Source organism: Chlorocebus sabaeus, chromosome 11, assembly GCF_047675955.1.
Source record: "Chlorocebus sabaeus isolate Y175 chromosome 11, mChlSab1.0.hap1, whole genome shotgun sequence".
NCBI classification, from domain to species: Eukaryota; Metazoa; Chordata; class Mammalia; order Primates; family Cercopithecidae; genus Chlorocebus; species Chlorocebus sabaeus.
In genome coordinates this window covers 120,885,860-120,910,584 of record NC_132914.1, presented here as the reverse complement: position 1 = coordinate 120,910,584, position 24,725 = coordinate 120,885,860, and the positions used below count along the sequence as shown (strand labels likewise).

At 43.5% G+C, this 24,725-nt stretch overlaps 1 protein-coding gene across 2 annotated transcripts in view; it reads right to left on the bottom strand.

Moving 5' to 3' along the window:
* GTF2H3 (general transcription factor IIH subunit 3) overlaps positions 1-24,725 on the bottom strand; it is a 29,173-nt gene that overhangs the window by 3,805 nt on the left and 643 nt on the right. Inside the window, exons 2-9 of one of the 2 annotated variants that reach the window (XM_008005129.3) lie at positions 19,202-19,281; positions 14,158-14,264; positions 11,630-11,793; positions 8,693-8,755; positions 7,498-7,527; positions 7,324-7,352; positions 4,308-4,382; positions 2,877-2,930 (exon numbers count right to left, since the gene is read on the bottom strand). In XM_008005129.3, the coding sequence (XP_008003320.1) occupies positions 2,877-2,930; positions 4,308-4,382; positions 7,324-7,352; positions 7,498-7,527; positions 8,693-8,755; positions 11,630-11,793; positions 14,158-14,264; positions 19,202-19,281 (602 nt within the window). The remainder of the gene's footprint in view (positions 1-2,876; positions 2,931-4,307; positions 4,383-7,323; positions 7,353-7,497; positions 7,528-8,692; positions 8,756-11,629; positions 11,794-14,157; positions 14,265-19,201; positions 19,282-24,725) is intronic. The other variant, XM_008005130.3, reaches the window with a different exon arrangement.

Here is a 24,725-nt window from a genome sequence, read left to right as displayed (position 1 = left end):
GTGGTGGCTCATCCCTGTAATCTCAGCACTTTGGGAGGTCAAGGCAGCAGATCACTTGAGGTCAGCAGTTCAATACCAGCCTAGCCAACAGGGTAAAACCCTGTCTCTACTAAAAATACAAAAATTAGCTGGGCGTAGTGGCGGGCACCTGTAATCCCAGCTGCTTGGGAGGCTAAGGCAGGAGAATCGCTGGAACCCAGGAGTTGGGGTTTCAGTGAGCCAAGATCACACCATTGCACTCCAGCCTGGGCAACAAGAGCGAAACTCCGTCTCAAAAAACTACAAAATTAGCCAGGCACTGTAGTACATGCCAGTGATCCCAGATACTCAGGAGACTGAGTGGGAGGATCACTTGAGCTGGGGAGGATGAGGCTGCAGTGAGCCATGATCACGCCACTGCATTCCAGCCGGGGCAAGGGCAAGACCCTGTCTCAAAATAAAATAAAATAAAAATAACACTCTTTTGAATTTGGTCCTCTTTTTCTAAGCTTTTGCTATCTCCAGAGTTTTCCAAAGGCACAAAACACTCGCGCTCTCCTGGTTGCTGGTACTAAGCTTTCCTGTCCACGTTCATGGTTTTTCCCAGCAATCACTCATCTATTCATTTGATAAACACAGCTTTCTTGCTTTGACACGACAGTGCTTCCGTTTACACTGAAAAGCCTAGCTCTGATCCTAGGACCTTGAGGCTCCTCTCAAAGTACTGTCCTGGTTCAGTTGGTCTGTTAGATTCATTTACACATGTAACAACTGTTTTAGAGCACTGTGCAGGGTTACAGCAATAAACATCACAGAGTCCATCCTCGTGAAGTTAACATTCTAGTGGAGAAGGCAGAGAGTAAATCAGGTAAGTAAATGCACAAATGATGTTATAGGTTATGATCATTTCTATGAAGAAAAATAAAGTAGGCTAAGGGGAGCGGGAGTAACACTAACAATGGTGGTCAGGGAAGGCTTCTCTGAGGAGGTGACACAGAAGCAGAGACCTGAAGGCAGGCAGGGAGTAGGCCATGCAAATACCTGCGGGAAGAGATTGCAAGCAGAGAGAACAGCAAGTGCATCGCCCCTCTGGCCGAAGCAGGCCTGTTTCAGACAACAGCAACGGGGCGGGGCGGTGGGGCCAGACTGAACAGGGAGAGTGTGGAAGACACCGGACAAAAGCTTCCCAGGAGCCTCAGCAAGCAGCATCTGGAAGGCCCTGGCAGGCCCTGACTCTGGGTTTTAGTTGACGTGTGATAATAGGCCATGGGGGGGTTTTAAGCAAGTGAGCAACAGGTTCTAATTTATATTAGGTTGGTGCAAAAGTAATTGCGGTGTTTACTGCTTAAAAAAAAAAAAAAAAGGCAAAAACCGCAATTACTTTTGCACCAACCTTGTATTTTGAAAGCTTCATTCTGACAGCTGTTCTGAGAACCAACTTTCAACATTTATTTATTTTTTTTTAAAAAAGGGAGACAGGGTTTCCCTGGGGTGCAGTGGCATGATCATAGCTGACTGCAGCTTCGAACTCCTGAGCTCAGCCAGGATATATATATACACATATATATATACACACACACACATACATATATACATATATATATATTTTTTTTTTTTTTTTTGGAGATAGAGTCTCGCTCTGTCGCCCAGGCTGGAGTGCAGTGGTGCAATCTCGGCTCATGTAAGCTCCGCCTCCTGGGTTCACATCATTCTCCTGCCTCAGCCTCCCGAGTAGCTGGGACTACAGGCACCTGCCACCACGCCCGGCTAATTTTTTGTATTTTTAGTAGAGACAGGGTTTCACCGTGTTAGCCAGGATGGTCTCGATCTCCTGACCTTGTGATCCGCCCACCTCAGCCTCCCAAAGTGCTGGGATTACAGGTGTGAGCCACCGTGCCGGGCCTCAGCCAGGATATATTTTAAAGGCGGAATCAACAGGATTTGCTCATGGTTATGAAAGGAGGAAAGAGAAAAGACGAGGAAGAGTTAGGTTTTTGCCCAAGCTGCTGAGTGAACTGCACTGCCACTTAGGGAGATGGGGCAGGAAGAGGCTGAGAGGACAAACCAAGAGCTCTCTGGTTTGGACACATGACGCTGAAGATGCCTGCCAGACGTCCGAGAGGAGGTACTACATACACGGCTGACTCTGCAAGTCTGGAACTCAGACAGTCTGGGACTGGACTAGAGACACGAATGTGAGGGCCGAGGAGGTAGAGCTGGTATGTGAATTCATGGCAGAGACAAGATCATCTGGAGTTAACGGACAACGTGTAGACTGAAATGTGTTGCTAAGAAATGAATTCAAACTTTTTGAATTTTTACCACTGAAATACAATACGTACAAGAGTCTATATATACAATGTGTAAGTATGGTTTAAATAATCAAATGAACATCATATACCTATGATCAAGCTGAAGAAACAGTAGAGCCTCAGAACCTTTGAAGCCTGTGAATTTTCCCATTGGACCTCGCTCTCCCCATCCTTCATCCCCAGCAGTAACCTAAATTCAGGGTTTGTCACAGTTTTCTGCTTGTAACTGATCCTTTAGGAAACAACATTTGTGGCCAAAAAACATCTAACAAAAACTCAGTAATTTCTTCAGACTTACTTTAGGGTTTTGTTTCCTTTGGGTTAAAGTAAAATTCAGTTTTTGTCTTTTTCATTAAAAAGCAACATCTGACAGTGCTGCCCAGCGGAAATAGAATGCAGGCAATATGTAATTTAAAATGTTCCAGCAGCTCCACACGCAAGGGGGAAATAAACAGATAAAATCAGGTTCAATAACATACTGTATTTAACCCAATATACCCAAAGCACTTTCATTTTAAATTGCAATCACTATAAAAATCACTAATTATCATAACCACCCACACAAAGCATGGTTTTAAAACATACCTGTTGGAGGAGCCCTGAGTCGGAATCTAAAACACAGGCATCAATCAAAATATTCTGAAAGAAACGTTTTGAAACTATTACAGAAATAATAACAGTAATGATTACCCTATACTGAGAACCTACTACATGCCATACTCTGTGCTTAAAATAGCTCCCTCAATACGCAACGTGACTCTGCACGGCAGATATTTGCATTTGGCAGCTGAAGCACCCAGGACATGGCTGGGCTGTGGTCACAGAGCCAGCGGGTGGGAAAGCTCTCACCCCACTCGGCCTGTCTCCAAAGTTCAGGCTCTTTTCACTACATCATGTTGTCACTCCACAACAGAGAACATTATGCATGGCTACAGCAGCATTTTATGTTAAGACTGAAGTTTTGTTTTGTTTTTTTGAGGCAGAGTCTAGCTCTGTTGCCCAGGCTGGAGTGCAGTGGCGCGATCTCCACTCACTGCAAGCTCCGCCTCCCAGGTTCACATCATTCTCCTGCCTCAGCCTCCCGAGTAGCTGGGAATACAGGTGCCCACCACCACACCCAGCTACTTTTTGTATTTTTAGGAGAGACGGGGTTTCACCATGTTAGCCAGGGTGGTCTCGATCTCCTGACCTTGTGATCTGCCCGCCTTGGCCTCCCAAAGTGCTGGGATTACAGGCATGAGCCACCTCACCCGGCTAACACTGAATTTTTTTTTTTTTTTTTTTTTGAGATGGAGTCTCGCTCTGTAGCCCAGGCTGGAGTGCAGTGGCCGGATCTCAGCTCACTGCAAGCTCCGCCTCCCAGGCTTACGCCATTCTCCAGCCTCAGCCTCCCAAGTAGCTGGGACTACAGGCGCCCGCCACCTTGCCCGGCTAGGTTTTTTCTGTATTTTTTAGTAGAGACGGGGTTTCACCGTATTATCCAGGATGGTCTCGATCTCTTGACCTCGTGATCCGCCCATCTCGGCCTCCCAAAGTGCTGGGATTACAGGCTTGAGCCACTGAGCCCGGCCCACTGAATTTTTAAGAACGTTTTCTTTCTTTATAAATACATCAAAGAAGAAAATGTATTATACTTCATCTGAACATTTCAACTCTTTGCAAAGTAAAAATATTGAATCTTTATAGATTTCACCACAGCAAAAAGATAAAGAAATTGAGGCAAGGTTTATACAGCAAACTGTCAAACCAGAGTTTCTTGGCATAGGGTCCATGGATGGGCTAAAGGTTACCTGAATGCCATGAAACTCTATGCAAAACTGTGGTTGAGTGCACATTGTTCTGGGAATGCATCAGCTTCTCAAGTGGTCCAGGACCCAAAATAGAAAAAAGACTAGAACATTCCTTGCCCATTCATAAGGTTACGTAGTCAGAATACCTCAGAGTACAGCATTCAAAAAATGAAATTGACTCCTTCATTATGAAACAAATACTTTAAATGGCAAGCTCTCAGTTCACCTGTTTCTGTGCTGCGAAGATGACATTCATGAAGTTCATATACTGCAACGCACTGTCTTCTGCAGCCTTAATCACCTAAAAATCACAGTCATGTTAATTCTACCCAGGCACATCCCAGTCCTCTCACACCAATGTCACATAATATATTGTAAACCACAACCAACATTACTCCAGTTTGTCTTCCCATTTATCATTGTTAAATGATACCTAAAGTATAAAGATGACAGTAACATTTCCCCCAAAATCCTACCACCCAAGGACAGTCCACGTAAGGGTTTGATGAACTCCTTCTGGGGAGCACCTACGTGGGCAGGTATATACATGCACACCCAAAACATGAACACAAACATACACAAAATACATACACACACACACACCCGAAATACACACACCCCCAAAATACACACACCCCCAAAATATACACATGCACACCCAAAATACACACACTCCCAAATTACACACATCTGCCCACCAAAAACATACACATGCACACCAAAATACACGCACACCCAAAATACACACAACTACCCACCCAAAATAAACACATGCACACCCCAAATATACACATGAACCCCCAAAATACATACCCCCCAAAATACATGCACCCCCCAAAATACACACCCCAAAACACACACCCCCAAAATACACACACTGCAAATACATACACATACACCCAAAATTCACAGGTATGCACATCCAAAATACACACACACCCAAAATACACAGGTATGCACACCCAAAATACATACACACTCAAAATATACACACCCCAAAAGTACACACACCCTCAAAATACACACACCCAAAACACACACACAACCAATAAACACACCCCCAAAAAATACACATCCAAAGCATACCCCCGAAATACACATCCCTCAAAATACATACACCCCAAATACACACATAAAATATACACAAACCCCAAAAACACCCAAAACACACAAACATACCCCAAATAGAAACACACACCCAAAACACACACACATCCAAAATATATACACACACACACCCAGAATACACACACATCCAAAATACACACACTCACACATGTCAGGATGATTACTTAGCATTCTGCAACCTGCTTTTTCAGTCCACAATATATGTGGGAAAAAATATTCTAATGTCCATGAATTAGAATATATACTTCTAGAATATATGCTTCTTGCAGACTTAATAAATTTCCACTATTTAAGCAGTTTCCAATTCTCAGTTTTAAACAATGTTCTGATGACACCCTCATATACTCTCTACACAGCTCTCTAATTACCTCCGGAAAATAAGCAGTGATTACTAAAGTGTATGCACATTTAATTTTGATACAGATTACCAAAATGCACCCCAGAAAAATTTTTACCAATTTATCCTCCTATCAGCAATTCATGAGAATAACCAATCCCCAACATCACCATCAACCCCAGGAACTGTCAGCTTTTTCATTTGTGCTAAACAACTGTGATCCACCTGCCTCGGCCTCCCCAAGTGTTGGGATTACAGGCATGAGCCACCACGCCCCGCCAATTACTTGACATTTCTTTGCTTACTAGTAAGACTGAACATATTTGCAAATGCTAAAACTGACCTTTTGCTTTTGCAGACTGCTCGTTTTCTACCTGTTTTTCTAAAGCTTGACTTTTAACAATGAATTTATGGCCGGGTGCGGTGGCGTGAGCTACTGCACCCAGCCTTCTTCTAGTACTGTTATGACTTGAACTTTTACACTGAAATGTTTGATCTTTACTAGAATATATTTAAGTGTAAGTAGTGAGACAAGGAACAAGCTCTGTTTTTCCCCAAATGGCCAATCAGTTGGGCCAGCACCTTTTACTGAGCAACTCATTTTCTCCCCACTAATTTGAAGTGCTTCCTCTGTGACAAGTCCAGCTCTCCCATGTACATGGTTTGATTACTGGACTCTAGTCTTTCCTATTTTGTTTGTGTGCTCTGTGCTACTACCACACAGTGACTTGCTCTACATCGTGTTATAAGGACTAATGCAGCAAGTTCCTACTTACTACTCCTTTTCAGAAAGTTCCTGACTATTCTTTTAAATTTATTCTTCCAGATAAACTGTTGAATTTCTTTTTTTTTTTTTTTTTTTTTATTGAGATGGAGTCTTGCTCTGTAGCCCAGGCAGGACTGCAGTGGCGCAATCTCGGCTCACTGCAACCTCCACCTCCCGGGTTCAAGCGATTTTCATTCCTCAGCCTCTTGAGTAGCTGGGATTACAGGCGCCCACCACCACACCCAGCTAATTTTTTGTATTTTTATTAGAGATGGCGTTTCACCATATTGGCCAGGATGGTCTCAAACTCCTGACCTCTTGATCTGTCCGCCTTGGCCTCCCAAAGTGCTGGGATTATAGGCGTGAGCCACTACACTTGCCTTGAATTTCTTTTTTAAATCTCCCCACTCTGCCAGGAAAAAAAAAACCTCCCTGATATTCTGACTGAGATTGTAAATTGAATTTACAGTATGATTTTGGGAAAACTGACAACCAAGAACAAAATATGGCTCTCCATTTATTCTTCTATCTCTCTCAGAATTTTAGTTTTCCTTATCATCACTTTTATACATTGCTTTTTAAATGAATCCTGGATAGTTAATATTTTTTGCTCCTACTATAAATGGGTTTATTTCCCATCATGCTTTCTTTTTTTTTTTTTTTTTGAGACAGAGTCTCACTCTGTCACCCAGGCTAGAGTGCAGTGACATGATCTCGGCTCACTGCAACCTCCGCCTCCCAGGTTCAAGCGATTCTCCTGCCTCGGGCTCCTGAGCAGCTGGGACTATAGGCATGCACCACCACACCCAGCTAATTTTTGTATTTTGAGTAGAGATGGGGTTTCACCATGTTGGCCAAGCTGGTCTCGAACTCCTGACCTCAAGTGATCTGCCCGCCACAGCCTCCCAAAGTGCTGGGATTACAGGTGTGAGCCACCACACCCGGCCTCCCATTATGTTTTCTAATTATCTATGGTTGTCATATAAAAAAGTAATGATTTTTTAATCTTACCAATATCCTTGACTTCATTTCCTGATTATCTATAAAGAGAAAAAAGCAGAAAAAAATTTAACTAGATCTTATTAATCATATATGGTTTCCTAACCAATTTTTAAACAGTCTAGCAAAGAAATACTAGTAAAATAAGTAGGATTATAATTCTCATAGGAAAATGCAGGCTCTTACCTTTAATTTCCTTGTTCATTCTGTGAATGTCTTAATTTCTTAACATTAAGGAATACAAAAATATTATTTTACTTCATAAATATTTATAGTAAAAAGAAATATAACCTCCAATTTTAAATAAACCCAGCATCTACCTAGCTAAGAAGGGAAATGCTCCACTTACCAAGATAAATACATGAGAGTGATTGGGGGTTTTCAGTTACTAACTCTGCAGTCAACTGAGCTTTGTAATCTAACCAAAATATAATCTCTGTCCCAGAAAATTAAAATTCCCAACACTTGACTGTCCTATTGTTATCTACTGTGTCCTAAATTTGAATCCTGGGACAAGAAGTATTGATTTACAAAGATGTTCAGGCAACTCACATCAAACTCTAGGACAAAATAATCACTCAATACTGCCCCTCCCCCAAAAATTAATGCCATAAGACTGAGAAAACACCACACAGATAAAATGGAAAGGTATTGCCCTATGCTACATGCAAAACCACCTGTTCACCTATGGAGAAGTGGCCACTCACTTATTAAGCTTCAGGGCTCCTAAACGGCTTTCAAAAATCAAACACTGTTCCCAAGTCAAGAAGAAAATGAAAACATTTAAAAAGTTTGAATTTATCAAAATAAGAAACACGAAAGCACCCTGAAGCAGTGTTTCCTGCAGGCAGAAAGACATAATGGAGAAGCTAGAGTTTTCTCACTCTTCCCCATTTCCAGTTTTTATAGCTTGTCTTAAAAAACATTTCAAAGCCAGCCACGCACAGTGGCCTGTAATCCCAGCACTTTGGGAGGCCGAGGTTGGTGGATCACTTGAGGTCAGGAGTTCAAGACCAGCCTGGCTAACTTGGTGAAACTACATCTCTCCTAAAAATACAAAAAAATTTAGCCGGGTATGATGGCGGGCACCTGTCCCAACTACTTGGGAGGCTGAAGCAAGATAATTGCTTGAATCCAGGAGGCGAAGGTTGCAGTGAGCCAAGATTGTGTTACCGCACTCCAACTTGGGTTGACAGAGTGAGACTCTGCCTCAAAAAAAGAAAAATTCAAAACCAATATAAACTACTTTTTTAAAATTACCCTTCAGTTGAGAGTACTCACACCTCCCATTAATGGGCACCCAAGGTTCTAAGAAATGTCACAAGTTAAGATATGTTTATTACAGAAGACACCTTTTAAATGATTCAGACACCAAGGATACAGCAAAGTGCTTTGGCCAGGGATCCTGCCAGCAAAGTTTCTGTATGTTGACCCTTTATGTCACCTGCAAATAACAGAAAATATTTAAAAGGAAATTTTTAAGTACTTTCTTGAACTAAAATAATTGGGTGCTTTCCTGAACTAAGTATGCTTTCAAACCAAAACACTCTTCATGAATGAAATCAAACAAGACATTTTCAAACTAGGTTTAAAAACATAGCAATGTGTTCTTGGTAATGGTTAACTAAGCAACTTTTTAACCTTTTCTCAATGTAAAACATCCTGGTGTTTGTTCAGGGGCTAGCGGGAGGGCAAGGGGGAACAGGGAGTTACTGTTCAACAGGTACGGAATTTCAGTTTGTAAAGATGAAAAAGTTCTGGCGATAGACGGCGGTGATGATTGCAAAACAAGGCGAATATACACAACATTACTGAACTGTACACTTAAATATTGTCAAAATGGTAAATTTTATGGTAAGTAAATTTTACATTAGAAATTCTAAACATTGGTAAAATGGCAAATTTTGTTATTTGTACTTTACCATACACACACACACAAAAAGATCCTGTTTTTACTTGGAAAGGTTCCAGTTTATTCATGATCTATGTGGTACAAAATGTCACGTATAAGTCTAGCAGCCTGGACAGAGTACAAGGCTCTGAGGCCCCCTGCCCTCCCTCTCCCACCATCCCCTCCTTCCCATCACCCTCTGTGCTCAGCCGGTGCAGGGAAGACTGGAGAAACTCTTTCCTCTAGCCATGAGAAGCAGGGAGGAGTTTGCCACTTGTTTGGTGCCCTGGGTGAAAAAAGTCACTCAAGATATCAAAATCCTAAAACTACAGTTCAAGAGGGCAAGGAGCCCAGATTGACACTCTGTGCAAGCCAGCTTAGAGCTGGTCCAGGAGAACTGACGCCCCATGGGTGAGGTCAGACCAGAAAAGGTCTTGAACACTATACTGTGAAGCTGAGCTGAGACTTAATCCTGGAGGCCAGTGACTCTCAAAGTGAGATTCTGGAACCAGCTATAGGGGCACCACCTGGGACTGTAATAGAAATATAAAGTCTCCGGACCTCCCTAGATCCAGTGAATCGGAAACTGAGTGGGGCCTGACACTGTTTTAACAAGACTTCCAGTTGATTTTTTAACAGGTTTATAATTTACAAATCATAAATTCTGGTCTAAAAGTACTTTTAGGGATGCAATTTAATTATTTTTAGTAAATTTACAATTATGCAATCATCATCAAAATCCAATTTTAGAACAGTCTCCTATTACCCCAAAAGATCACTTGGGCCCATTTGCAATCACTCCCGAGTCTCTGCCCAGCCCTGGGCAACCACTAACCAACTTTCTCTCTCTGTAGAATTGTCTTTTCCCTCAGGTGATTCTGATTCAGGTTAAGGTTTGGAAACCACCACCTGCAGGCAGAAGGGAGCCAGGAAAGGCCTATGGGCCCAGGAATAGCAGCTTTGATTTTTAAGATGATAACTCTGGAGGCTGAGTGCAAAGACTTAACTGGGAAGACAGGAGTCAGAAAACCAGTTAGAAGCTATAACAATCATCTAGAGCAGTGGCTCTAAACGTGGGGTGAATGTGCCCTACAGGGGGCATCTGCAATGTCTGAAGACATATCTGGTTGTCACAACTGGGGGATATTATGGTGTCTAATGGTCCAAGGCCAGAAATGCTGCTAAACATCCTACAACACATAGGACAGCTGCCACAACAAAGAATTATCCAGCCCAAAATGTCAATAGTGCTGAGGTTGATCAAGATGACAATAAGGGATGGGGCCTGGGTGTGGTGGCTCACACCTGTAATCCCAGCACTTTGGAAGGCCGAGTCGGGTGGATCACCTGAGGTCAGGAGTTCAAGATAAGCCTGGCCAGCATGGTGAAACCCCGTCTCTACTAAAAACATTAAAAATTAGCCGGGCGTGGTGGTACGTGCCTGTAATTCCAGCTACTTGGGAGGCTAAGGCAGGAAAATTACTTGAACTCGGGAGGCGGAGGTTCCAGTGAGCTGAGATCACGCACCATTGCACTCCAGCCTGGGCGACAAGGGCGAAATTCCATCTCAAAAAAAAAAAAAAAGATGCCAATAGAGATGGGGGCTGGGTGTGGTGGCTCATGCCTGTAATCCCAGCACTTTGGGAGGCAGAGGCAGGAGGATAGCTTGAGCCCAGGAGTTCCAGACCAGCCTGGGCAACATAGCAAGACCCCATCTCTATAAAAAATTTTAAAAATAAAAAATAAAAAGATGACGATAAGCAGTGGGATTCTGGAGATACTTCTGAGGCTAAACAACTAGGATTTTGTAGCTGATTAGATGTTGGATGTGAGGAGGAGTTAAAAATGAAAGCTTTAAGTTTAGAAAACTAGGTGGATGGGGGCTGACAGAAATAGAATGGAAATGGTGGTGTGATTGAGAGCAAAGATAATGAGACTAGCCTGGGCCATGTCAAGAGACTGTGGGACGCTGAAATGGAGGCATTTGAGCGTGAAAGAAAGTCTGGGTTAGAGACAAAGTTGGAAACTGTCCATATATAAAAGATGATTAAAGGCAAAAGTGGATAAGAACATACAGAGAGAGAAAAGATGAAAATCATGTGTCGAATTAAAAACGTATTTTAAGAGACAAAATGAAGGAAAAGCCAGAAATAGAGACTATGAAGTAATGTTTCAAGAAAAGAGGAAAAACAAGTCACAGGGCATTCTTAGAAGCCAAAAGACATGTTTCAAGAAGTAAAGGCTGGTCAGCAGTGACAAACGCTGTAGAGGCTAAGCAAATAACGAACCGACTTTGATGAAAATGATTTTTAAAAAGAGAGAACGTGCAGGCATACAATATAAAGAACCCACATCTTTTAACTTAAAGCCTAAAGGACCTCCAAAATCAACCCTATTTGCAAAATAACAATTTTTAAAAGCTGTTACTTTTGGTCATTAGATCTTTAATCTCTTCAACAATAACTTCATTCGCTGAGGTTAAAAGTTCGTATTTTCCATCTTTACTCCCAGAGGGATTAAATTCAGGAGGGTTGCCAGGGTCTCCGAAGAAGTCTCCAAGTCTGCCATTCTTTCCAGGATATAAGAATCGGCTGAAACAGCAGGGGAAAAAACGTGGTTACACCAGGCCTCACTGCCCATGCTCACTCATGATCAGAATGAAATTCAGCAGACAACAAACAAAATCACAATGTGGGATTCACAAAATTCTACAGTCAATTTCATTCTTTAAAAAATGTGTAAGATAAAATTTTTTTTTAAATGTGTAAGAAAAAGGGTATAAAAACAAAGTAAAAATGTATAAAATAGGCAAATTGGCCACAGAATGTTTTACTGGTTCCAGTGTTTTCTGAAAAGTGTGGGGAAATACAGAGGGCATTGGGTTATCATCTCCGAAATGCTGCAGAGGGGTGCCTGTGCCTTCCTTTCTCAAATGACAACCACAACAGGTTCATACCAAATTCCAACTCACTACTAGTTTATTATTTGATGTACACATCCATCCCAGTAATACAAATCTGGTCCAAAGGTCCCTGAAAAGATTCTCCCAGTGATTCATGACTCTTTTTTTGAGACACAGTCCCACTCTGTCACCCAAACTGGAGTGCAGTGGTGCAGTCTCAGCTCACTGCAACCTCCACCTCCCGGGCTCAAGTGATTCTCGTGCCTCAGCCTCCCGAGTAGCTGGAATTACAGGTGTGTACCACCAGGCCCCAGCTAATTTTTTGTATTTTTAGTAGAGATGGGGTTTCACTATGTTGGCCGCTATGTATGGCTGGTCTCAAACTCCTGACCTCAAGTAATCTGCCCACCTCAGCCTCCAGAAGTGTTGGGATTACAGGCGTGAGCCACCGTGCCCAGCCTCCTGACCTTTTTTTTTTTTTTTGAGATAGAGTCTTTCTCTGTCACCCAGGCTGGAGCGCAGTGGCGTGATCTCAGCTCACTGCAAGCTCCGCCTCCCGGGTTCACGCCATTCTCCTGCCTCAGCCTCCCGAGTAGCTGGGACTACAGGCGCCTGCCACCACGCCTGGCTAATTTTTTTTTTTGTATTTTTAGTAGAGACGGGGTTTCACCATGTTAGCCAGGATGGTCTTGATCTCCTGACCTCGTGGTCCACCCGCCTTGGCTTCCCGAAGTGCTGCAATTACAAGCATGAGCCACCGCACCCGGCCATGGTCTCGTGACTTTAAAAAAAAAAAAAAAAAAAAAAAAAAAAAAAAACTTTGACAGGTATAGTTTTTCCTGGTATTGTAACCAAACCAGCATCATCTTTTCATCCAATTCTGAGAAAAAAACATGTAGTGAGGATGGGAGTAAGAGTATGTGTTTGGTGGCCCATGGGCTCTTTCACCCACCAGAGGAAGCAGGCAGCCCTAAGAACCAAGAAAATCTGAGAGCTACCATATGAAGTATGTTGGTAAGCAAGAGTCTTCTATTGTAATGTGGTGATTAAGACATAGAAGAGCCAGGCGTGGTGGCTGATCCCTGCAATCCCAGCACTTTGGGAGGCTGCGGTGAAAGGATTGCTTGAGCCTAGGACAGCAAGACCAGCCTGGGCAACACAGTGAGAGCCCATCTCTATAAAAAATTCAAAAATTAGCCGAGTGTGGTTGTGAACACCTGCAGTCCCAGCTACTTGGGAGGCTGAGGCAGGAGGATCACTTATGCCCAGAAGTTCAGAGGCTACAGTGGCCCATGATAGTACCACTGTACTCCAGCCTGGGTGACAGAACAAGACCCTGTCTCAAAAACCAAAAAAAACAGACATCGAAGAGCTGTGTCTTACATGGGAATTCAACTCTTCTGTCAGTGCATAATGTGAGAAGTAAATATGGCCCAAATTATTCACAAAAACTTTGCTGTATCCACGGTCACATTTACACATCAGCTGCAGGCTCTGCACCATCTTGCAGTGAGTCTAACACAGCCAGTTTCAGACCAGTGTGAGAAACGACCACTGTTTCTTCTGCCAAGCACCAGATGGAGTAGTTGGCTTGGGTTTAGAAGCCAGTGTTATAAGAAAAATCCTTATTTCTAAGCACCAGGTTCACTCACAGAGCAGGGAAACAGGCCACGAGAACTATGCAGAGCCAAAAGTAAACAGAATCACATCTCCCATCTCACTTGCACTCTGGGGCAGACACAAAATGGGAAGACAGGTGAGGGAAAGTAGCTGCCCGACTGGATAGCTCTCTTCCCCTTTCTGCCTAAATAATATAGTTCAATCTGTGCAAATTACACGGGCCATTATGTAACTCTACTACCGACTAACGATGAGGTTTGCAAAATTCATGGATATCACAATGTACACGTACTGGCTCTTGGTGCTGTGGCTGTTCACTGGCACAGAAAACATTTTCTTTTGCAACATGGAATAGGAACAAAACATGCCAACTGGCACAAAAAAATCATGAATGTTAAGCACTGAATAGGAAAAGCAATCACAACGGTCATACCTTTCTTGAATGTGACTCGCTATCACAGCAAGTTTGTTGGAACGATTCATGAATAAATGCGAATTTCCCAGCACCATCACAGCATCTATGCATTTGGATAAGGTAAACTGTTGAAAAAAAAGAAAGACATTAGAAAAACAAATTAGCTATCCAAATAACCATGTCAGGTCTTGACATAATTAAGATTTTGTTTAGATCGGGTGCAATGGCTCAAGCCTGTAATTCCAGCAGCCTGAGAGGCCAAGGTGGGAGGACTGCTTGAGTTCAGGAGTTTGAGACCAGCCTGGGCAACATAATGAAACCTTAGCTCTATAAAAAAGAAACAAAACTAGCCAGCCATGGTGGTGTGCACCCATAGTCCTAGCTGCTCTGGAGGCTGAGGTGGTAGGATCGCTTCAGCCCTGGAGAGCCAGGCTGCAGTAAGCCAAGATTGTACCACTGTACTGCAGCCTGGACAACAGAGCTAGACCCTGTAACAAACAAACAAAAGACTTCATTTAAATTTTAGATAATTATTCACTGTTAAACATTTGCTCAGGAGCTCCCTTCCTCCAAAGCCATAAACAAAAACACTTAAAAACTATAGTTTTCTAATTTTCTTATATGAGATTATTTCTACATTAGTACAATATTCCACAAATATTTGCAGCGTAAAATTTAAGGAATAACAAACATGTCACATGTTCTGTGATAAAATTTCCAGCAAACTATTACTATATGTGGAGTAGATAATGAATACATACTGAAAACACTGGAGACCTGTAAAAATGTTTAATATATTTGTTCACTAAGTATACTGAGCCACTACTGTATGTCTGGTATATACTTAGTGAACAATATAGTGGTTGCTCAGTATACTTAGTGGGCAAATGAATTAAAAACTTTTTTTTTTGAGATGGAGTCTCACGCTGTCGCCAGGCTGGAGTGCAGTGGCCCGATCTCGGCTTACTGCAACCTCCACCTCCCAGGTTCAAGCAGTTCTCCTGCCTCAGTCTCCCCAGTAGCCGGGACTAGAGGCCTATGCTACCACGCCCAGCTACTTTTTTGATTTTTAGTAGAGATGGGGTTTCACCATGTTGGCAAAGATGGTCTCGATCTCTTTACCTCATAATCCGCCCGCCTCAGCCTCCCAAAGTGCTGGGATTACAGGTGTGAGCCACCATGCCCAGCCTAAAAACTTTTAAAGTTTGAAAAAACAAATACAGAATATCACCTTCCCATAAGAACTAATATTATTAAGATACATAAGTCAGTATTTTTTTTTTTGGTATTCAAAATGTTCAGAGAAATTTCTCTAGTAACAAACTAAACAAATGATCCTTGAAGTTTTAGTCTTCATAAGTAGATACTTTCATAATCCTAGAATAAGGTCTGTTTCTCTTAAATAAATACTTCAGGTAGAAAACAGAACACTGGTGGCCAGGAGTGGTGGCTCACATACCAGCACTTTGGGAGGCCGAGGCAGGCAGATCACCTGTGGTCAGGAGTTTAAGACCAGCCTGGCTTACATGGCAAAACCCCGTCTCTACTTAAAATACAAAAATCAGCTGGGTGTGTTGGCACATGCCTGTAGTCACAGCTTCTCGGGATGCTGAGGTGGGAGGACTGCTTGAGCACCAGAGGTAGTGGCTGCAGTGAGCTGAGATCGTGCTACTGCACTCCGGCCTGGGTGACAGAGTAAGACTCCATCTCAAAAAAAAGACCAAAACACGGTAAATTTCACCCTACTGGAAAAAAAACCTTAAATCTATTAAAATTTCTATTTTGCAAAAAGTGACAATATAAATAAAAGTGAAAGAAAACAAGTTACAAACTGGAAAAAAATAGTTGCAACATATGACAAGTAATGGGTTAATCTTTTAATATAAAGAGTGTCCATAAGTCATTAATTTTAAAAAAAACCACATGCCATGAATATCCAAAGAAAGAAGTGGGTGATGTCCCAAGAGAGAAATACAAATGGCCACGAAATACACTAAAAGCAAATTGAGATTACATTGTTTTTTGCTCCTCATATTGACAAAAGATGAAATAAGGAGAATGAACATCTTGTGTTGGTACAAGAAAAAAGGAACTCTCACACAGCACTGATGAGTGCAAACGCAGCCTTTTTGGAGTAACAGGGCAGCATGCAGTGACGTGCTGGCAGACGTTTAACCATTCGCTCTCCAAAAATGAGGTACACATGTACACAAGTACACACAGATATTACTGACACAGTAGTCTGTAGCACACAATTTACAAATAACAGTGAAATGCACAATACTCTTTATGGTAAATCGCATACAGTCAATGGATTCTCACAGAATGCCTATGTTGATTTTTGCTGAATTCTTGTATCCATAGCCAATTGAAAAATGAGTATGGTTTGGCCGGGCACGGTGGCTCACACCTGTAATCCCAGCACTTTGGGAGGTTGAGGCAGGTGGATTGCCTGAGTTCAGCAGTTTGCAACCAGCCTGGGCAACACGGTGAAACCCCAACTCTACTAAAATACACACACAAAAAACCAGCTGAGCGTGGCGGCATGTGCCTGTAGTCCCAGCTACTCGGGAGGCTGAGGCAGGAGAATTGCTCGAACCCGGAAGGTGGAGACTGCGGTGAGCCGAGATCGCACCACTGCACTCCAGCCTGGGCGACAGAGCAAGACTCCATCTCAAAAAAAGAAAAAAGAGTATGGTTTCAAGGGAAGAATGAGTATAGTTCTAACATGAATATTGTGTGATATTTTTATTTTTTGTTAACAAGCAAAAAGATGCTTATACTTGGTATGAACAACTGTGTAAGTAACAATTGTAACACTGCATTGTCAGGTTTGTAACATGCAGGGGTGATATGTATGACAGTAAGAACGCGGGGAAGGGGTGGAAATGGATCTATACTGGAGCAAAGCCTCTATATTTTACTGGAATTAAATGAGTATTAACCTAAAGTAGACAATGGTAAGACAAATACAGTAATCCCTAGAGCAACTGTTGTGGATCAAATTATGTCCCCGCAAAAGACATGTTCAAGTCCTAACTTCTGGTACATGTGTATGGGATCTTTTTTGGAAATAGAATCACAAGTAAGAAGAGATCGACCAGGCGCAGTGGCTCACGCCTGTAATCCCAACACTTTGGGAGGCTGAGGTGGGCAGATCACGAGGTCAAGCAATCGAGACCAGCCTGGCCAACATGGTGAAACCCCGTCTCTACCAAAAATACAAAAATTAGCTGGGTGTGGTGGTGCATGCCTGTAGTCCCAGCTACTCGGGAGGCTGAGGCAGGAAAATCACTTTAACCCAGGAGGCGGAGGTTTCAGTGAGCCAAGATCACGCCATTGCACTCCAGCCTGGGCAACAAGAGCAAAACTCCATCTCAATTGCTTGAATTCGGGAGGCAGAGGCTGCAGTGAACCGAGATCATGCCATAGGACTCTAGCTCTGGGTGACAGAGTAAGACTCCATCTCAGGAAAAATAAATAAATTAATTAATAAATTAATTCAATGTTTGATAGCACAGTAGGGTGACTATACTTAAAAATTATGTAATGGGCTGGCATGGTGGCTCACACCTGTAATCCCAGCACTGTGGGAGGCCAAAGTGGTGGGATTATAGGACTATTTGGGAGAACTGCTTGAAGCCAAGAGTTCAAGACCAGCCTGGGCAACATGGTGAGAACCCGTTTCAACAAAAAATACAAACATTAGCCAGACATGGTGGTGTGCACCTGTAGTACCAGCTACTCTGGAGGCTGAGGCCAGAGGACTGCTTTAGCCCAGGAATGTGAGGCTGCAATGGGCTATGGTGGCACCACTGCACTCCAGCCTGGGCAACAGAGTGAGACACTTGTCTCAAAAAAAAAAAAAAAAAAGGAAAAATTACTGATACAGGCAGCAGCTTGGATGGATCTCAAGGGCATTATGTTGGGTAAACAAAAGCCAACCTCAAAGATTACCAACTGTATGATCTATATACAAAATAAAATTATAGAAATGGAGATCTGATTAGCATATTCATGTTTATTAGCAGTTAGGGATGGGGACTAGGAAGGTTCTGTAACTACTATAGACGGGGCTCCTTTGTAATAAAGCAACAGTTCCATATCCTGAGGGTGGAGCTGATGAACACACCCATCGATGAATGTGGTAAAACTGCACAGAACCCCACACACACACACACGCACGCACGCACGCACGCAAACACACAAATGAGCGCATGTAAAACTTGCAATCTGATTAGGTCTGTAGATTGCACTGACAGTTTCAAAACTGTACTATGGTTATATAAGATGTCACCACTGAAAGAACTTCAGTGATGGGCACACAGGATCTCTCTGTACCTTTTCTGGTTTCCTATGTCTATATTATTTAAAAATAAAATATTTCAAAATAGAAAGTATTTTTTAAGACAACATATTATATGGAATCAATACATGAAATGTCCAGAAAAGGGAATTTAGAGATAGAGGGCAGATCAGTGGTTGCTTGCAGCTTGGAGATAGAAGCAGGGATTGACTGCAAACAGGCACGACGGAACGTGATGCAGTAAAAGAAATGTTCTAAAGCAGAAGTGTGGCCGGGCGCGGTGGCTCAAGCCTGTAATCCCAGCACTTAGGGAGGCCGAGACGGGTGGATCACGAGGTCAGGAGATCGAGACCATCCTGGCTAACACGGTGAAACCCCGTCTCTACTAAAAATACAAAAAACTAGCCGGGCGAGGTGGCGGGCGCCTGTAGTCCCAGCTACTGCGGAGGCTGAGGCAGGAGAATGGCTTGAACCCGGGAGGCGGAGTTTGCAGTGAGCTGAGATCCGGCCACTGCACTCCAGTCGAGGCTACAGAGCAAGACTCCGTCTCAAAAAAAAAAAAAAAAAAAAAAAAGCAGAAGTGTAGGGCTGGTTACACAACTTCGCAAATTTCCTCAAAAAAAAAAATCACTGAATTGTACAGTGGCTGAATATTACAATATGTAAATTATACTTTAATAAAGCCATTTTTTAAAAAAGCAATATAAACACTCAGTTAAATGAGAATTCTCCAAAGGCCTCCTCAAGCAGTCTTACCTGAGATTCCTTTAATGCTTGCTTTCCCCACCAAATTGGGTTGGCATCAACTACAATAACCAGAAGATTCAATTCATCTTCTGAAAATATTAACAAGAAATAAAATTTAAAACATCAGCTTCATAAAAATGAATCAAAGCTAACATTTCGAATTCATAAATTAAATCCAGAGCACCACTATAAGCCTTTAAATATTTATCACCTTCTAATTATGAGATTAACAGAAGACCCAGTTAAAGCTTTAAAGCGGGGCCGGGCGCAGTGGCTCACACCCGTAATCCCAGCACTTTGGGAGGCCGAGGCAGTCAGATCACGAGGTCAGAAGATCGAGACCATCCTGGCTAACACGGTGAAACCCCATCTCTACTAAAAATACAAAAAATTAGCCAGGCGTGGTGGTGGGCGTCTGTAGTCCCAGCTACTTGACAGGCTGAGGCAGGAGAATGGCGTGAACCCAGGAGGTGGAGCTTGCAGTGAGCCGAGGTCGTGCCACTGCACTCCAGCCTGGGCTGGGTGACAAAGCGAGACTCCGTCTCAAAAAAAAAAAAAAAAAATGTTTTAAAGCACAGTGAACCCTTAGCAAGCTCTTGTCTACGTCCTGAACCACTATATCTCTAACGCACTAAATGTAAACTCCATGAGGGTGGGAATTTTTGTCTTTTTGTTCACTGCTTATCCTCACTTCTACCACACTGCCTAGCACACTGCAGCTGCTCAGTAAATACCTACTGAGCGAGGGCCAGGCGTGGTGGCACAGGCCTGCAGTCCCAGCACTTTGAGAGGCCAAAACAGGCAGATGGCTTGAGCTCAGAAGTTCGAGACCAGCCAGGGCAACATGGCAAAACCCTTTCTCTACTAAAAATACAAAAATTAGAGCCGGGCACGGTGGCTCACGCCTGTAATCCCAGCACTTTGGGAGGCCGAGGTGGGCGGATCACTTGATGTCATGAGTTCAAGACCAGCCTGGCCAACATGGTAAGAAACCCCATCTTTACTAAAAATACACACACAAAAAATTAGCTGGGCTTGGTGGCAAGCACCTGTAACTCCAACTACTCGGGAGGCTGAGGCAGGAGAATCACTTGAACCTGGCAGGCGGAGGCTGCAGTGAGCCAAGATTGCACCACTGCACTCCAGCCTAGGTGACAGAGCAAGACTTCATCTTGGGAAAAAAAAAATAGCCAGGCGTGGTGGCACATGCCTGTAGTCCCAGCTACTCAGGAGGCTGAGGTGGGAGGATCGCTTGAGACCAGGAAGTCAAGGCTACAGTGAGCCATGTTCCTGCCAATGCACTCCAGCCTGGGAGACAGAATGAGACTCTGTCTGAAAAACAAAAAACAACAACAACAACAACAAAAACACCTGCTGCATTCTGAATGCCTGGTCAAGGACAGAAGGCACTGATTAACCAGTAGTAGGAATCCCAGTGGTAGAATTTCAGGAGCAAAAAATTAAAGGGAGGCTTAGATGTCAATTTGGCCCATACCCATCAAAGCATGTAGCAGCAAGGCCAATTGTAATTAAGAGTCACTTTTTAGGCCGGGCGCTCATGCCTGTAATCCCAGCACTTTGGAAGGCCAAGGCGGGCGGATCACAAGGTCAGGAAATCGAGACCATCCTGGCGAACACGGTGAAACCCTGTCTCTACTAAAAATACAAAAAAATTAGCCGGGCATGGTGGTGGGCGCCTGTAGTCCCAGTTTCTCAGGAGGCTGAGGCAGGAGAATGGCGTGAACCCTGGAGGTGGCAGAGCTTACAGTGAGCCGAGATCGCGCCACTGCACTCCAGCCTGGGGGACAGAGCGAGACTCCGTACCAAAAAAAAAAAAAAAAAGCGTCACTTTTTAAAAGGTAAAAAAAACCAGGCTGGATGCAGTAGCTTAAGCCTGTAATCCCAGCACTTTGGGAGGCTGAGGTGGGCAGATCACCTGAGGTCAGGAGTTCAAGACCAGCCTGGCCAACATCGCGAAACCCCGTCTCTACTAAAAATACAAGTATTAGCCAGGCATGGTGGCACACGCCTATAATTCCGGCTACTCGGGAGGCTGAGGCAGGAGAATCGCTTGAACCTGGGAGGCAGAGGTTGCTGTGAGCCAAGAGCGTGCCACTGCACTTCAGCCCGGGCGACAGAGCGGGACTCTGTCTCAAAAAAAAAAAAGTAAAAAAACAGAGGGAAAAGCAATTCCTGCATCAAAATTTTACCGTTAAGAGGAATTCTATTCTCTAAACTAAACAGGCTACAACACATTCATCATCTGTTTGGATTTTTTTTTCTTCTTTTTTTTTTTTTGAGACAGTCTCACTCTGTCACCCAGGCTGGAGTGCAGTGGCGCGATCTTGGCTCACTGCAAGCTCTGCCTCCCAGGTTCACACCATCCTCCCTGCCTCAGCTTCCCAAGTAGCTGGGACTCCAGATTTAGCCCACCACCACACCTGGCTAATTTTTTGTATATTTTTTCTAGTAGAGACGGGGTTTTACCGTGTTAGCCAGGATGGTCTCGATCTTCTGACCTTGTGATCCGCCCGCCTCGGCCTCCCAAAGTGCTGGGATTACAGGCGTGAGCCACCGTGCCTGGCCTTTTTGAGTTTTTTTTTAAGAGATGGGGGTCTCGATAAACTGCCCAGGCTGGTTTTGAAATCCTGGGCTTGCGATCCTCCTGCGTCCGCCTCCCCAGTGGAGTAAGGACTACATGCATGCACCACCCCAAACACATTAGTCCTTCAACAACAGCGTTAAGATGTTGAGGATACTGGGTCTAATCCCTCAAAGAGACTATACTCTAATTGAGGTGACAGATAGACATACAAACCTGTGAGCACACACTGTTATGAAAGGCCCAGGATGCTCATTTATTTATTTATGTATTTTTAAACAAATTTTTGAGACAAGGTCTCAAGGTTGGAGTACAGTATCACAAATATAGCTCACTGCAGCCTTGACGTCCTGGGCTCAAGTGATCTTCCTGTCTCAGTCTCCCACATAGCTGGGACAACAGGCGTGCACTACCACATCCAGCTAAATTTTTTTTCTTTTCGAGGTGGAATTTTGCTCTTGTTGATCAGGATGGAGTGCAATGGCGCGATCTCGGCTCACCACAACCTCCGCCTCCTGGGTTCAAGTGATTCTCCTGCCTCCGCCTCCTGAGTAGCTGGGATTACAGGCATGCGCCACCAAGCCTAGCTAATTTTGTATTTTTAGTAGAGATGGGGTTTCTCCACGTTGGTCAGGCTGGTCTCGAACTCTTGACCTCAAGTGATCTGCCTGCCTTGGCCTCCCAAAGTGCTGGGATTACAGGTATGAGCTACCGCACCCAGCCACCCAGCTAATTTTTAAATTTTTGTAGAGATGGGGTCTCATTTTGTTGGCTAGGCTGGTCTCGAACTCCTGGGCTCAAGTGATCCTCCTACCTCAGCCTCCTAAAGTGTTGGGATTACAGGTGTGAGCCGCCATGCCCGGCTCCAGGATGCTCTTTTAATAGCAAAGAGCAGTAATGCCTTTCCTCCCTCCATACTTTCCTTCTTGCAGTCCTGTCTTCTACATTAGGATAATCTCCACCCTATATTTGATTTCTGCATATTCAAATCCCAATTACTCCTCAAGGCCCCAAACCAAAGCAAACTCTTTCTTCTTCATGACTCTCCTACCTCAGAGCAGAAGGAATGCCAGCCTCCTCTGCACTAAGCACCGGAATCTGCAATCCCAAAATCCCATTCCATCCTGACAACCACCCAGCAAAGGACATTTTCCTGCCATTTTTCATCAATTATAAGACCACCCCCACCCCATGATTTTTACAACGAATAGTTGTTGACATCTGGATGGTATCCTTATCATTAAGATTAGTGGCATTTTTTCTTTCTTAGTGGTATATTACATAATGGTACATCTCATAATCAACATTATCTTAGATTAGCTGAAATATGAAATATGGTATTCCTATTCTGCAAATGAAAGTAACGTGTCCTAAGTCACATATGGCCTGCTAACAAGTGGCAAGGCCAAAGCCCTGTTCTAAAGATAGATCTACTTGACTATAAAGACTGTGGCTCTTCACTGCCCCACTGCCCACCTCTGACAACCCACAGCTCTCTCTTCTAATGGCACTTAGCACTTACTACTTCATTTTACAGTTAGTTGTGCTTCTGATCTCTCTTCCCAGTCCTGCCCAGTTAAGACTGTGGACTTCTTAAAAAACAATGGAATTTGCTAATCCTAGGATAAAATAAAGTGTGTAAAACAGGACTGGTGTAGTGGCTCACGCCTGTAATCCCAACACTTTGGGAGGTCGAGGAAGAAAGATCACTTCAGCCCAGGAGTTTGAGACTAGCCTGGGCAAAATAGTGAGATCTTGTCTCTTTTTTTCTTTTTTTTTTTGTGACGGAGTCTTGCTCTGTCGCCCAAGCTAAAGTGCAGTGACACGATCTCGGCTCACTGCAAGCCCCGCCTCCTGAGTCCAAGCACTTTTCCTGCCTCAGCCTCCCAAGTAGCTGGGATTATAGGCGTGCACCACCTCGTCCAGCTAATTTTTTTGTATTTTTAGTAGAGACGGGGTTTCGCCATGTTGGCCAGGCTGGTCTCAAACTCCTGACCTCAAGTGATCCACCCACCTTGGCCTCCCAAAGTGCTGGGATTACAGGCGTGAGCCACTGTGCCCAGCCACCTTTTTTTTTTTTTTAAATAGAAAAACCAAACAAAAAAAATGTGTAAATCACACAACAAAGCACCTAGGACAGAAGCACTTAATACAGCTGTGTCTGCCAGACAGAAAAAGTGTTGCCTGTAAAGAAAAGTGTGCATCTATACACCCACAATGTCCCTGTGAATTTCCTTCTTTAGTTCGCTACCTCATTTGTAGACAGAAGCAATGCCAGGCCTGCCTCCCTCACAGGGTTGTGGTACGGTTTCACATCAATTAAGAGAGGATGGACAATTATTACAGTTCCTGAAAGGACTCCCCTATCTCTATTCTTGCTCCCCACAGTCCATTTTCCACACAACAGCCACAGTGATCTTTTAAAATTGCAAACCAGATCATAACACTTCCTGGCTTAAAACTCTACAATGTCTTTGTCTTGTACCTAAAAATAAAGCCTAACTTCTCTAGCACGGCCAATAAGGCCCTGCATGACCTGAAACTGGCTGGTTCTCTGATCTCATCCCTCTAGCCTCCTTTTTCTTCAAGACATCTGACTGTGTATGTGGCAGCTAATGTATGAATGGGTCTCCCGACCATCCTCTACCCGTAAGCTCTCCATTCCTCCCTTCTCGGTGTAACTTGTAACTCTGCCACAGGGCCCTTGCACTTAAAGTGCACTTTCCCAGAACTTCACACAATCATTTGAGTCCGTTTCAATATCCTGCACTTTTCCTTGGCCCCGATTAAAACAGCGCCTCCTCAAAGTCACAATGTACTATTGTAACTAGGACCGTATTATTACAAGATCTTCATAGCTCTTTTCATCCTTTGAAAACTAATTTATTTTTTAATTTTTTATTGATGAGGTCATGCCCTGTCACCCATGCT